This window comes from Clytia hemisphaerica, unplaced genomic scaffold, assembly GCF_902728285.1.
Source record: "Clytia hemisphaerica strain Z4C2 unplaced genomic scaffold, Clytia hemisphaerica genome assembly, whole genome shotgun sequence".
NCBI lineage: Eukaryota > Metazoa > Cnidaria > Hydrozoa > Leptothecata > Clytiidae > Clytia > Clytia hemisphaerica.
In genome coordinates, this window is record NW_027103577.1 from 174,275 (window position 1) to 190,886 (window position 16,612).

Genomic DNA, 16,612 nt, shown 5'->3' on the forward strand with positions numbered 1-16,612 from the left:
TTATTATAAGCATTTCTTTATAAACAAATCAAACTCTTGAGGAAGCAATATACCTTTCGGTAATTAGTTATTAGAAAGTAAACAAAGGATGGCGAAAAAGATGAGCATATTTATTTTTATTATAAGTGTCTACTTTATAAGAATCAAATCAATTTGAGAATTTTTTGCGTTTTCACTGTGATAACATGTGAGCGATAACTTCTCTTTTTGAGATGTGAGCGATCATCTATCCCATGTTATCTCAAAAGTAAAGTTGAAACCAAGCTTTCTTCCTACAACTTAAATTTTATCGATAAAACGAATTTAAAATCTACACATGCGTAATTTTGCTTACTTAGGGATATTTCGATAGGAAGCTCTGCGGGACATTCTTAGCGACAGCTACATGCTAGTATATGTCGATAATGACCTTCATTTTTAAGGAAATATTTAATCGCAATTTTGCGATTCTTGTTCCTAATAATTTTCGAAACTTTCACTATAAAGCATTAATCGGCATTTAGTCGTTATAAGCATTTGTAGCGGGTGGCAGTTAGTGAAAGCTATGGCTAGTTTAACAACGTAGGTGCAATCCTGCCTCAAAGTCAAAAAGAAGGTTTTTTCTACTACTGTAAAAGAAGCTTTTGAGTAAAACTGATGTTAATTAGTAGTCTAGCTCTAGACTGATTAAACAGATCTAATATTTCCACGCAATGTTTAAGATCGAAAAATATCGTGGGGTCGGAAAAAGAACTCACGTCACAACCAGTATTTCTTCCACGAACTCAGAGACTCAAGTGAATTGTAGAAGAATCTGCTTCCGTGTTTTCAACCAAGGTAAAAATGTGAAATTTCAGTCGATTCCGATCATTTTTTCGGAAACATCCCAGGGTCCGGTTGTTCAAAAAGATTAGATTAACTTTTGATTAAATCTCGATCTGCGTTAGACTGTCGGTTGTTTGGAAAAAAATCAGGCTTAAAATCTGGATTTTACCGATTATGTAGGCCAATATTTAATCATACTCCTGTTACAGAAGGACTAGCAAGGATTAAGAAACTTTTTCCTACAAAAAAGTGCAGCTGCTGCATCGAATTATAAATTTCAAACGAAACAAGCAACATGCTGAATGGACCTACCTGAAGATTGATGTAATAAGACAATTGAAAAATGACAACAATAGTATGAAAATGCAGAATAATACGAGAACAACTCGAGAAATTCAAGAAATCCGGTGATTCTCAGCTGTTCTGGCGATTTTTAGAAAGTTCCTGTACCAAAATCAGTTTCATTGAAAATTGAACCATGCTTAATCGTGGACATTCTTATAAATAATGTTTTTGTTTGAAAAAAAAACAAAGACATAAAACGAAAAAATCCAATCTTCTAAAACGGCAATTTCCGGCATTTTCGGCCGGAAAAAGCTTTCTCAAAAATCGGACTCGGCCATGTTTTGGACATTGTTAATACGCATCTTTGAGCAAAAAATCAGAAACAACTAATGATAAAATCTAGAGAAAATGCCAAAAAACAGTTTTTCCGGCATATTTCCAGCATTTTCAGCCGGAAAATTTTTTTCTCCAAAATCGGGCTCCGTCACTTTTTAGGAATCATCATTTTGCATCATTGTGCCAAAAACAGAAAAAAGTAATGAGCCAATCCCGACGAACGGACGGACGGACGGACGGACGGACGAACGAACGAACGAACGAACGAACGAACGAACGAACGAACGAACGAACGAACGAACGAACGAACGAACGAACGAACGAACGAACGAACGAACGAACGAACGAACGAACGAACGAACGAACGAACGAACGAACGAACGAACGAACGAACGAACGAACGAACGAACGAACGAACGGACGAACGACGAACGAACGAACGAACGAACGAACGAACGAACGAACGAACGAACGAACGAACGAACGAACGAACTAACGAACGAACGAACGACGAACGAACGAACGACGACGAACGAACGAACGAACGAACGAACGAACGAACGAACAACGAACGAACGAACGAACGACGACGAACGAACGAACGAACGAACGAACGAACGAACGAACGAACGAACGAACGAACGAACGAACGAACGAACGAACGAACGAACGAACGAACGAACGAACGAACGAACGAACGAACGAACGAACGAACGAACGAACGAACGAACGAACGAACGAACGAACGAACGAACGAACGAACGAACGAACGAACGAACGAACGAACGAACATGGGTTAATTTAAAAGGATCTCCGAGGTAGGTCCAAAAAACATTTCCGAATGTCGCTAATCGGAATTTAATTTAATCTACTTTTGAACGACCGGGCCCATGAGACAAAGAGACTAACACACACCCAATGCAAGGGTATAACTAAAATAACAAAGTTCTTACCAAGCGCTTTTCTTCTTGCTAATTCACTTTTGGCTTTCCTTATTGCAGCCCAGTCTTCGAGGATATCCATTTCGTTTAACATGTAGATAACGTAGGGACCTGTGTGAAGAAAAAAAGTACATATTAAGGACATCAGTAGACTCCCGGTCCCGGTTATTCGAAGCTACAAGGGGGATAGTAGTTTACTTCGAATAACGGGTGTTCGAATATAACTGAAAAATTCGTTTTCCCGCCAGATGATCATCCTCTAGCTAAAAAGTTTCTTATAGCAAGTATATAGAGGTATGCGATTCAGACTAGATCTTCAACTGCACCTAAATGGGATGGACTTTTCAGAAGTTATTGAGGCATCTAGTTCAGACTGCACCTCAATGGGATGGACTTTTCAGAAGTAATTGAGGCATCCAGTTCAGACTGGACCGAAGTAGAATATTGAGCTTTTGAAGAAATTGCTTGAAGATCGTGTAAACAGCCATGAATATCGAAACCTGACTTTTGTGAAGAAAATAAGTGTTTGAAACGCATAAATTCAATGTTCTCACTCGACGATCTCTCAATAAGAGGAATTCAAATAACTGAGGGTGATTTAGCCAATAATCAGACCCAAAGGGAAAAGAAATCGCTTCGAATAACTGAAAGTTCGAATAAGCGAGAGCATTTTTGCCTGACAGCCAAACAGATCCAAGGGGAACGCAATCTCACTATTTCTTAATTTTTTGACCAACTTCATCATGCATATTCTTATAAAAAAAACGTGTTTCCAGAGGGTGAAAGGTGGCGACAGGAAAATTGGGAATCCTGAACTAAACGCGTACCGAAAGGAACTGTTTCTTGGAAGTTCATTGTCGCTTCTAATGCAAATATTTTCAACTTCCAACTATAATCTAAGAGAAGGCGGTGCTATTTGTATGTAAACCAAAGAGAAAAAAATTAGAAAGTAAAAACTAAAAGCGGAATAAGGAAGCGTATAATGTATAACGAATCAATTTTACCGTGACCACAACATAGGAAAGCCTAAAGGACTCGCGTCTCCGCCGCTTAAAACTCTTCTAAAACACAGAGAGCGTACCGATTTTAAACATCAACAGGAAAGATGAGCGAATGTAATGTATTTGAAAATTTCTACTGCTCTGGTAGCGAAGGTGCTCAAGAAAACACACATTTCTTGATATTAGCTATATTATTCTTGATAGCATTGTTTAGAAGCCCTGAAGGAGCTAATGAAATGAAAGCCACTTATTTCCCATCTAAAACGCGTTACCCGCGTAGTTTTCAAACAAACTTTGGATTGAAAATAAAAATCCATCACCAGATTTCCAAAAATAAACCACTTAAGAACAAAGAAAGGGCTAGATTCAATCCGTTATTCTAAACGTGGTGAAAATCTTAGGGCGTCACTATTTCTTGCTTGAGAAAGGTCCAAGATTCCTCTCTTAATCTCGATGGGTTAGAGATCGAGGACTTATTAGATACTGCAAAGGCTGATCACAAGCTAATGGGGGAGGGTTATTGTTTGTTTTCGGACCAGTCAGTGGATGCTGATGATGATGACCCAACCTTAATTAAAGAATAACTTCAACATGCATGCTTTCAGAACTCTACTAGGGATTTCCCTCACTGTCTATCAAAGCACGATGTAAGTCAAAGTAGAGATAGATAATAGTTGATTGGGAAAGCTTTTAAACAGCTTAAAGGAATGGAGTATATGGTCTAAATGCACATTGCATTTAATGGCTAGAGAGAAGCGAGAAGCTCCGGGCAATAGCGAGTTTATTAAATTACACTTTTGAGGAAGGCGGAGTGACTGACTCGACTTGGAATAACCCGCAGTTTCTGACCCGCAAAATCAAGGAGACGTACAATTTGATTCTCCTTGGCTGATTTACCGTCCTCCTTAGTTGATCAGAATCTAGAAAAATCAAAAGTAATACCGTCGCCGTCGCAGAAAAACGCACAAACTTAAACTCGATAATTTGATAATTTATTCTAGCATCCACTTGAGGGATGAGAGCGGTGAGAGTCCAGTCCTTCACATGATTATAGGTGGGATGTAACATCAAAGGGCGAGTGCGTTTCCTCTTGGTTGTTTGTTCGGCTCGCTCTATTTGAGATTTGATGATCACAAAACTTCAGACGGTAAAAATCGATAATTTCAACATAGCAATCTTTGGTTAGGGCGATGGTACTCAAAACTTTTGAAAATTCCGAAAAAAAAAGATTTAAAAAAAGAATTATCTTTACTACTTGACCGTGGAATGAACTGGCAAAATCCTGTCAAATGAGAGTTGGCTCACAGTTTTTGAGGCACATTACAAAGAAGTGATGTCATAAATACTAGAGCTTCTCAAAGAGAGATGACATTTCATTAAAGAGACCGAGACAGGTTCTCAAAAATGACGGATTTTACGTCTAGGTGATTTTCCAATCACCAAAAACAAAGAGAAATATGTTTATGATGGTCTTTAAAAAAACCGACAAAGTACTAGGAACAAAGCTTGTGCCGAGCCATTTGAGAAGAAAAGATTTTTGAAATTGAATGAAAAATATGAGTTTGTGTTTTGTAGCCGACCAGACAGATAGAGAAGAAGGCTCTTAAATCACTGCAATGACATGGCAGTTTGTTTGTTTGTCTGTTTGTTTTTCATTTCTTGACAGATGCCAGGCTAGACTGCTGACATGGAATAACCGATTCATGTACTATCTACGGTTTTATAGAGTTCTATGATCCAGCCCGGGTTTTCAGGCTCTAAAGATTCGATTTTTGACGTCACTTTTAGCTTTAAGGCCGGTGTCCACTTTCGCGCGAAGCGCGTGAAACTTTTCACGTTATTTGTAACGTCATTGGTTGATTGAAAAAAGAAGCAATTCCATTGGTCAAAATTGACGTAACAATTGAAAAAAGTTGAACTTCCTTCAACTTTTTTTTTGTTCGCGCGAAACTTTTTTATGACGTAATCTTTTCTTCAGGCAAAAACGGTTAAGAAAAATCTTTCACGCGCTTCGCACGAAAGTGGACATCGGCCTTTAGAAGCTCTTGCAGTAGCGAAATAATCGAATTTGCGTCAAAACACATCGTCAAAGTGGAACTCACTAAGAAACGAGATAAAAAATCCCGGTTTTTAGCGAGGTGCTCGCTAACTAGGCAGGTCGGGCTGCATATCATTTATGGCACTTTGTGCCTCAAATTGTTCTCGTCATGTTCTTATTTCATACAGTATGCAAAATTGAGGTATTTGAAGTTTTGATATCATTCTTCTTATTGCCATATTACTTTGAATAAAAGCCCCCTTCTTTTAAACATTCCTCCTAAAAACCAAATAAATTAATGAACGCACGGGTGTTTATTCGAAGTAATACGGTATTTGGGTTATTTCAGACTAATCGTTCTTTTAAAAATATCACAAAAAGAAAACACTGTATTTAATTTGCGCTTTAACAGATTAGATATGTTGTGACTAAACTTTCCATTTTAAATGTTGAATTTTTTCCAAACGAAAATAGTCTCGTCCACGAGTAATTTCTTACTCCAAGCTAAACTTTAAAGCCTATTATTCTTTCTTGGGTTCAACCTTGCTTAAGAAACAATGAAAGCAATGCCTAGGCTTGCAAACAATATACAAAGATAAAAACAACAACATCGATTGCTGACCACTTCCTCAAGGACACTTGGTTCTAGACAAGTGGTCTTAGCAAAGCAAAACATGTTCTATGTTTACAAAAACAGATATTTACAGTAAAAAATAATATGTAGTTGCTTAAGGCGAAGGTGTTGTGGTATGGGAATAGATTGGTCCAGTGAACGAACGAAGACTACTTTAGGCGTAGAAACTTTCGCGAGCAGAAACTTTCGCGATTTTCGCGAATTTTGGCCCTTTTCGCGAAAGTAAATGTCTTTAAAAATTCTAGGAAGGGCCATTCGCGAAAGTTTATGCTCGCGAAAAATTCTTGACAAAATAGAAAATCTGTAAAACTTCAAACTTTGAATAAAATGTAACTTTTATGTCACTTTTTAGCCTGCTAAAAGACTAATAAGTCAAAGGACAAATGTTTCAAGCCAACCCAAGAAATATTTGTGTCTCTAAGCTATTTTTTCATGTGGAAATTCTCAATTTTACGTCTTGATTCGCGAAAGTTTATGCTCGCGAAAAATATTTTTCCGTTAAATTCGCGAAAGTAAATGTCGTGAATTTCGCGATTTTTCGTCCTCGCGAAAGTTTCTGCTCGCGAAAGTTTGTACGCCTAAAGTATCCCACAAAGTGCTTTGTTTTCAAAGCAAATTTTTCCCCAATCACGTGTTTCTTCTTCGGCCACTCAAATGCAGGCCGTACTTGTAAATTTAAAGGACCGTAACACTTCAAGGCATACTTCTGATCCTTAACCCCACTTTTGTCATCTTTAACTTCACTCAGTCTTATCGAATAAAATTCCGTATAAATATAAGTAAAGTAAGAAATCCGACCGTAGTCAGAGGCTGACCAGAGGCTGACCAAAGGCTCCTCTTTTGATAGTTATCTACCCGTATGTAGGGGAGTGCACCAGTCTTTCTCTTTGGAATGCTCCGCTTATACTTCATTATTTTATTTAGTTGCTGAGCATCAGGCAGAGAGGTATCAGTTACCATTAAGCAATATTTTAGAGTCTTTGACTATTTTGGATTATTACCAGAGCTAGGATTTAATCCACAAACTTACGCACCAGTCGAATGCCCTACCAATAGTAATTGGGCACACCAAAAGACGAACCCTTGAAAAATGTAAAAAAGAAGAATTCATTCTCAAGTTTAGCTGAAAAAAGCGATCAAAAAGAAATAAAGATAGAGTTACAGGGAAAGTTTATTAAATGTCTTGATCATTTCGCAAAATATGTCGAGTCAAAATTGTATAAAGATTGCCTTTAATACAGTTTCGAACTCAGTAGATTTCGAACTCAGTAGTTTTCCTTAAAAAATATGTTAAGTGAGTACTATGAGATAGATAGGGTTACAGGGAACCTTCTCATTTCGGATATTCAAGGATAATTTGAGCATTAATAAACATGGTTATGGTAAAAAAATCATAACAAATACTGATATCGTATTGAGATAGGCTTGAGTCTCTTATAAATTCTCATGCATTCTCTAGACTATGTGTCAATATTTTGTTCATATCTTAGGGATAATTTTAGACAATCCTCTTATATTAGCGATCTAAAGAAAGTGGACATAAAATGCATTTTGTTGACAAAAGTAAAAGAAGAGTGCATCAATAGAAACCGGTATTTTGGTTTAACTTTCGGTAAACAGCAAACTAGCCTACTTAGATCAGTTAAGATAACACGGATTAACCAATGAAGAAATTTTACAACTGACAAAAAAATCAACCAAGACAAGTGAGGGCACTTCAGAAAATGTCTGAGTAAACAATCATAAAAAGATGGCAAAAATTCTTTTTCACTAGTAAACAAACGGTGAAAGTCTTACGAAATAATCCGTGATCGATTGTACGATGATCAAATTTTCAAGTCGCATTTGAGGCCTTTCTTTCGTTCTTTTTTAGCCGCACCCCGTCATTCTTTAGTTTATACATGTTGTTCTTCATCATTTTATTTTATCTTTAAAAATCTATCGCGATTAATGCTCCGGGGTAAGATTTTTATAGTAAATCTTACACATTACTTGTGGTGAAGCCGACACTGCACAATCTGGTGGCCGAAGGCCCGTAATTGACCCACTAAATATGCAGGAGTGCTTAGTCATTTACTGACCGAAATTTGGGTAGAGAGCTGAGTGGTCTAGTCATGAGCTGTATTTTACAGTAAGGGGATAATTATCAGACCTGTAATGTGTGAGCTTGGTCTGAAATAATGGGAAGAGAATGCTATCTGAAAATCTTCGAACATTCCAGTGAAAGTGGTACAAACACCTAGCAACTAATAATATTTAGAATAAATTCTCCGACATAATATACCATACCACAAAAACCATTTGGAAATAATTACGATTATAATTCAGTTTTTGAAGAGCATTGAAATGATAATCCGATTTTTGTGGCATGTGTATAAGAGATTATCTACTTTCAAAGAAAGAAAGCTCCACTAATGGCAGCAAAAAGCAATGGCGATGACATGTTCTTGAGAATTTCCCATCAGATTGATCGAGATATTTTTTGAAGCAGACAATTATAAGAATTGTCAATATTGGCATAACAGACTTTGCTTTAATGTAGGATTACCCTTGACCGAAAGCGGATCAACTTGATGACCGATAACAAAAAATTCAACAACAATCACAATTCAAAAATTTTTGAACGTTTCTTTTATTGAAAATACCCGATGAATGTATACGAGCCTACACAAAAAAGCGTGCAAAGAACGAAAGATTCATAGCTGTAACAGTGTCTAATTCCTCCATAGAGCCTCTATTATCGGAATCTCTCTGTAGTTCGGAAGCTCTCTGTAGTTCGAAGAGAAATCTGGGTCCTTTGGGCATCGAATCAGACAGAATGATTAATAACTTGCACTAATTGCACTTTTGCAGACGGTGAAGCGATTTAGACTAACCCACATTTTTGACCCGTAGAATCGAGCGTCGTCCTCAGTTGATCAGGATCTAAAAACATCAGAGGCTAACCGTCAGAAAAACACACAAAAACATCGGTAATAACGTACCTGTAACAGTGGCAGGCTTCTTTCGTTTCTCTGGAACATGTATTTCCATTCCTTTGTTACGCTTCTTTCGACTACGGAAAGTGTCCTCACACCAAAGATCTAAAAAAATGTGAAAAATTCTTTCAAAAACCTATAAGTGGTACCAAATATACGTTTTTGCTATTCGAATAGTAAGTAGGTCTAGCGAACGCAGTCAGAGGAAACCTAGAGGCTCCTCTTTCGATAGCTATCCACTCAAAGGCAAAGAAGGACGCTATTCGGAAAAAAAACGATCAAAAGAGCAAAATTCTAGCTCAACTTAATTGGGGATAAATTATAAATTGCAAACACTTTCATTTCACACGTCTCGGGTTGTCATATACACCAACAGAAATCAGCCAAACTTTTTCATGGCGTAAAACGATTCCACAGGGATCTGTGCAAGGTGTGTCCAAACCCTCAAAATTTTATTGTGGCTATTGCCGAAAAACAAGGATGAACTATTCGTTAAATGGTTTGGCCTCCAGGCCATTCTTTACTTAGTTATCAATTCTCAACTATTCAAGACCATTATCCTCAATCAGAATTTTAGAATGTCGCCTACCTTGCGTATTGCCAGAGTACATTTCTGAGGTATGTCTCTCTTCTTCTACTTTCTTCAATTTGTCTTCAAAATCACTTGCAATCGTATCGTACACTTGTCGTTCTTGATTCTACAGTAATAACAACAATATGTGTTTGCTTTATTCGTCGTTGCATTGAATTCTTACAGATACAGAAATTACAACAGCATACCTTTCCTTGTCAAACTCCATCAAAGCCCCCTAAAGCTTTAAAGCATATTATAAATAAGCAATGAAAGATGTCTTAGAGGAAATGAAATATACATAGAAGAGACACACCCTTATTGAAGATCAAATGAAAAAGCTTTTAAAATACTAATGAGGATACGAAAAAATTGTATTTTGTAATTAATGCGTGGGAATTTCAAATTTTACGGTCCAAAAAACTGAAAGGCAAAAATCCTGTTCTAACGTTTGAGAGTGATTTACAAATATTGTGTGTATATTTCTAACCAATTTAAACCTTGATATTTCGTGAAAAGCCAGAAATAATAGAGAAATACTAATAAAATTATTTTGACTTCAGGAAAAATTCAGTTTTATCTGGACAAAAGGTGGGATTTTTAACTAATTCCGAGAAAAAGTTTCATTTTTTCGACTCTTTTCACTCACTTGTTTTCGAAAGTTCAAACAAAGTTTAACTCAACTCAAGCAATGACTTGATAAAAATCTGTAAAGATCGAAATGTCGTTAGAACTAAAAGGATTAAATAATCTCTACAGATTAAAAGTGACAGCTTCAATTTTTTTCAGAGCTCTTTCCTTGTCACATCATAATAATTGATGGTTTTATCGATTGAATTTATATCACCTAATTGTAAATAATACTTGATTTTGAGTATAAACCTTAGATAGAATTGTAATTAAAAGTTGATATCAATAAGCCTTGAGCTAAATACACATTGTATTATTATACATCAACTTTAAAGAAACATAAACATAAACATGTGATTTAGAGATTTAGAGAGAAGAATGTGAGAAGAATTTTGCAATTGCTCAACAGTGTAGAAGATGCCCCTGAGTGCCCTTGATTCTTGCTTCTTTAAAATTCAAAATACACTTGATACCTGAAAATGTTGCTCGGCAGCTTGGAGCTCACATTGAAGTTTGTTTTCCAAATTGATAGTCTGTAAAAAAATAATAGATAAAGACTCTTGTAATCAATGATGGATGTGTGATTAAATTTCTCTCCAAGGTGCCGAAATAAGAGGCGATTAAATCGAGGATCTTTTGCTTGCTGAGCGATTGAGTTTTTGGACAGTTTTTGATTGAATTATGACTAAGATTGTCTTGAATCAAATCAAAACGATTCTTCTCTATTATATTGTAGTATAGTAACTATAAGAAGGTGTTAAGACTTAAAACGCACTTTAAAGATTTTTTTGCGTTGACGCCGCTAGTTTCAATCAAATTTGGTTTTGAATAAGCGGCCTCGACCTTAACCTAAATTACTCCTAGTCTAACTCATAGTTTTCAAGCTAAAAAAACCCTGGACAGACATTTTCTTCTAAACCACTTGAAATCGTTATTTTGAGCCCTTGGACTAACTACTTGCGCACTAAATTGCGAATAAAAAACAACAAAAAACAAATAAAATACTTACCCTATAATGCTTCAATTGCCCTGACAAATAAAAGAAAATCCAACCATTAAACATAAACTCTTCAATATTGAGTCTCAAAATTGTATTGAAAAAGGAAATATATTACGTAAAATTTTCCCAAATAATCTAATATCTAATAACGTATAAAAGTCATGTTTAAAAAGTTTACGTACAAGCAACTTCAGTTCTTATGATGCATTCTTGTTCAATTTGCTTTAATGGTCCAGTGTACTCTTTAGCTTCACCTAAAAATATATCAGATTAGATGGAGTTTTTACAAGATACTTTGACGCGTTCTTTATAGAAAAAGTAACAAAATTGTTTCATTACTGGTTAACAACCAACCAAATCAAATAAGAGCTTGTAAAAACTCCATCTCGTCCCAAATACATGATATAAACACACATTATAGCACACTATATAGCACACCATATTGGCGTTGTTTTGGGCAGGAGAAAATGGTGCTATTTTGAACATTGTTTTATACTCTTTTATGGAAATTATCAATTCATTTTAAATATAATAACATGTTGTTAATGGCACATGTACACGAAGAACATTCTGTTTACCATCATTAGTTAGGCAAAGACAGTGGTAGGCTAGAGTGCCATGGTTTCAGCCCACTTTTCAGCTACCCCCATTAAAGCATGGTGCCCCCAACAAGTTAGATCCCCTTGAAAAGTTGCTTTGAGTTAGGTACCCCCATTCAGCCGATAATTTCTTTTAACAATCACGTTTGAAAAATATAGTAAAAGATGACGTGAAAGAAACAAGAAATTGGATGGGAAACTGGGCGCTGGGGTAAAAAAAATCAATAGTTTGAAATATTTTGAAATATTCAATTTGGAAAATATACACAGCCCCCATAGCCTCTATCAAAACAGCTAGGTACCCCCAATGAATAGATAACCCCAAAGAATTGCAAAATATTAGCCCCCCAACCCCTAACCTGGCGTAGATGCCCTTCAGATTTCTGGGGAGGTTGACACTATGAGTGCATGAAAATTTTCCTACTGTTGTTGTTAATGGAGATGATCACTCCATCGTAATGAACATTTTAATTGGCCGTACTATTGATGTTTTTATGTTTTAATTAAGGTATTCCCTGTAGAGTCATTTGGTTTTCATGGATCTGTTGTGTCCTATTTTGTACCTACGCTCTGTACCCGTAAATGATAGAGGCTGTTATCTTTTGAATGCCTCTTCAAAATCAAAGCAATGTATCCATCAGGCTACGTCATATATTCATTCGTTTCGAGTGTAAAACTCCTACTCTTTGGGATATGAGCACTGCTCTTGTTTTGAATATTGAAATTCTCCGGATAAATCGCATGCGCACTGTAGTAGTAAGTATATTCATCTGGTGGCTGTCGACGGAGCCGGGAGTGAAGGAGTCTATCCCCTTTTCTATTTGCGCTAGACCTGGGAGATCAAATGCTGAGGTGGAGCACCACACCTACTCTCAGCTCTCAGTAACTTACCGCCTAGATCAGATTACCCAATCTAAGCTACTCATCCGGTGAGTTGGTCGTGACCGGGGATCGAACCCACAACCCTTAGATTGTAAGGGGAATGCTCTACCGACTGAGCTACCCGGTCACATGCGCACTGAGGTTTTAATAAAACAATAGAAAGTTTCGAAACCTAAGCCAATCAGCTGTGTTTTAAACATTCTTTTATTTGAAATCTCTATTGATAAACATTTTTTGTAAAAGTTATCAATTATGTTTAAACCTATCAATAAGCAATTCCCGGTGGGGTTACTAGTGGCCCCTTATAGCAGTGCCTATAGACCAAGAGTAAGGTCTAAAAGCCTGGAGCTGTCTATTGTGTAGACTATATATCTATATTTCAGAACAGAAACTACATATTTACTGGAGTTGACTTCTTTCAGTTGAGATTCAATTTGTGATATTTGTTCCTTGTACAACCTGTAAGATAAAATTTCAAAATCACCTTAATGTTGAAAATACCTCATTTTGAGTCCCAAGGCAATCTTAATAAGGGTAAATAAAATCAATCCAATGGCATCAGAGAAAACAGTTGTTAAGCCTAAAAGTTATAACAGCTGGTAATCTACAGGCTTAAGGGCTCTGGACATACTCAATTTTTCGATTTTACACCAACTTAAATAGCAATTTCTGCTATTAAATGAAGAAGAAAACGAACAGTTTTTCGAAGAAGAGTATTTCACCATTCAAAGCCCTAATCTCGGTAAAAATCAAACATGTTTGGTTCAGGTGATGTATTATGACGTTTTATTAAGGTCCATGCCACACTTATTCCTTAATAACTCATGATGTAATTACTTAAATTCATTTTTTCAAAAGCAGTTTGTTCTTAAACATGTCAAAGCAGCGAAAACATAAGGTTTTATCTTCAAATTCTGAAATTGATTTTTCACTATGACCAGAGCCCTCAACTAACAAATAACTCCCCTTTTTACTGGCAAAAAAAGGTTGTTGTTATTATTATTTCTATCCTATGTTTACATTTATTGAAAAAAATTCATTCACAGACTATAAACAATCATAATTTTCAACACTTACTGTTCTTTTAAGTCGGAGAACTGTTTTTCCAGATCACTCATGTCGGTTACATATTGTGTTTTCCTTGTCTCTGCTTCTTCTTCGTCCACTAAATTAAAACGAAAATGACCAAATAATTTTAAAAAGGTTTGATATTATAACACTAATGTTGATAACTTAATCTAATTCCGACACCCTTCTTTAAACCTAGGAATAACAGAAAGGTCAAAATCACTGATTGCTAATTAGCGGCCAAAGAGTAAAGCATCTTTTTTTCAATCAGTGATTCTGACCTTCCTTATTAATCTCTAAGGAGGGTATAAGAATTATACAAGGGATGTCAACATTAAACCAGCTTAAGGTAATAATCATCAGCATCTACTTACCATACTAAAGCCACTTTCCGACAAAATAAATATTTTGTACAATATAAAAAAATATGAAAAAAACGACCAAATTTCGTCAACAATTGCCTCCTCTTGCTGCAAAATCTAACAAGGAAGAAAATGGAAATGACGCCGACCAATGCACGGAAAAGAACTGTATTAAAGATGACGATAATATGAGAATTGAATGCCAAAAATGCCAGAGGACAGTACATTATGCATGCACTGGACTTCCAACGTATCACTTAAAGCTGTTCTTGAATAAAGGATATCGTAAATACCAGTGTATAAATTGCTGCTCAATCGATGAAGAACTGAATAAAAAGATAATCGATCAATCAGTAAGAATCAAAAGCTGCACCGATAGCCACAAAAACAATAGTGAGAATGAGAGGAGACTGAGCTGTGTTGTTAAGGAGCTGCAAGCAAGATGTCAAGGATATCTAAGGGAGAAAAATCAAGTAACCGAAATAATTCAAACAGAATTTTCCGTCTGTCTTGGAAACAAAAATCGTAAACAAAGTCGAAGAAACCATTAATGCGAAGACTACAACGGACCCAGAGAAAATTCCTGCTAAAAGTTACGCTGAGATGGCGACAACCAGCAACGAATTAAACATATCCAATATCAAACGGCTTCTCCGTAGCGAGAAAGTCGAAGAACAAATTGAAGAACAAAGAAAAGAATCTAGGGATGCCAAAATTATCATCCATGGCGTTAAAGAGACCAAAGATAAAGACGATAATGAATTTGTAGCCGAGATACTGAGCGACGTCAACATCAAGACAGTGCCAACATACATTTCCCGTATAGGAAAGGAGTCTGCTGACATGCGTCCCATCAAAGTTGTGTTTAAAGATACTCATTTTAAATACAGATTTATGAAGCAGTTGAGAGAACTAAAGAGATATCAAAAGTACGACAAAGTTAGCATAACTGACGATTTAACCAAATCCGAACGCGAACAAGTTAAAGAGTGGGCGAAAGAAAGCGGACGAAATGAATCAAGTGATGTCAGAGAAGGATCATGTAATAAGAGTCCGAGGAACTCCTCGTGACAAGCTTTATTTTAAGAAAGTATTTTGTAAACGATCGGTTTAAGAGGCCCATGCGCGCCTGAAACCGTATTTATTTCTGTTTAAAAAAAAAAAAAAGGATCGCAGGGTTCTAAACATATTTTAGAAAGGCGCGTTGAAAAAAAGAAAAAAAGGATTCTTACGAGAATCAGAATCCTCAGAATCTTCATCTTCGTCATCGTCATCGTCGTCCTCACTTCCATCATCATTATCATCTGAGCCTTCTTCATGTTCATCTTCATCTTTTGCTGTTCCTAAAGTTGAAAAAAGTGTCTAGATAACATATTGTATATATAAAAACTGCTCATCTGACATTTTTCAAGCCCCAGTTTCTGATGCATTTTTTAAAAATATTCTTTCATCTCCAAACGGAGCAATAGAAAATTACAAAATTATTGAAGTTTTATGTCTTCTCTCTGCTTGTTGAAATGCTTTTTCTTTTTTATCTTGATGTTGTACTCTTAATAAGATACAACATTCTTTCACCTACCTTCATTCTCATCCTCTTTTTCTGAATCTTGATTTTTATTGCTGATCAATCTAGCAGATATTTCTATTGTGTTACCACCCTCATCACAGCTTCCAGCATCATCTTTCTCAGGTTCTGTCAAATTGCTATCTTCATCCATCATAATTGTTGTCCTGATATTTTTTTGGTTGATTTTTCTACTATAAAATGATTTCTAAAAAAGAGTACAAATTTCATTCTGATTTTCATATTATATCAAAGAATATTGGAATCTTAGTCCCTCTCTTATAATCTCCAAGCAAATCTTAATTACTCCCCACATGTATTCTATCATTATATGTGCATTCCAAGTATTTTTTCTAAAGGCCATGACACATAAGAGGATCTGCCCAGGTTGAAGAACCGCTTTGCCTGGGGGCACTGACCTTCAGGGTTGACAGGAATGTGCCGCTGGAGTTTGAAAAATAGACCTTGTCGAATATGAATGTTTGGTAAATTTGGGACCCCACCAGAAAGAAAAATAATTGAAAATTTTTCCCATTTCCACCCTAGAAAGTGGCCAAAATGACTGAAAGTAGACAAAAAATTTAAATTTTTTTCCAAAATTCATTAACTAATGCCCCCAGGATAAATATTATTCTGGCTTTTTTGGCTTTTTGACACATTTGCTGGCTGTATAAAGCATTTTAGGGCCCCAGGCAGACTTAAAACCTGAAATAGGAGACTTTAAATATAGGACACAAAAAATGCTTTTCAAGTTACAGGACGCTGCCCCTCTTAAAACCTCTAAAATTGTGCTGAAAGTAGCCCTTTTTTGAAAAAAACACTACTACACTGCCCTTTGTGGCAGAATAAAAAGATGAATATAATCACTTACACTAATTGTGTCAGTCAGAATAGTCAGAAAATTTACTACTCACTTCCT

General features: G+C 36.1%; 1 protein-coding gene across 1 annotated transcript in view; it reads right to left on the reverse strand.

The window, feature by feature from the left end:
• Positions 1-15,897, reverse strand: part of LOC136801221 (breast cancer metastasis-suppressor 1-like protein-A) — a gene marked incomplete in the record, with an annotated part of 26,757 nt that extends 10,860 nt beyond the window's left edge. The window contains 10 exon segments of the mRNA XM_067057855.1: positions 2,380-2,477; positions 9,024-9,122; positions 9,607-9,715; positions 10,692-10,751; positions 11,228-11,247; positions 11,401-11,472; positions 13,103-13,158; positions 13,777-13,864; positions 15,362-15,472; positions 15,709-15,897. Of these exon segments, the coding sequence (XP_066913956.1) occupies positions 2,380-2,477; positions 9,024-9,122; positions 9,607-9,715; positions 10,692-10,751; positions 11,228-11,247; positions 11,401-11,472; positions 13,103-13,158; positions 13,777-13,864; positions 15,362-15,472; positions 15,709-15,850 (855 nt within the window).
• Positions 15,898-16,612: the final 715 nt, after the last annotated feature.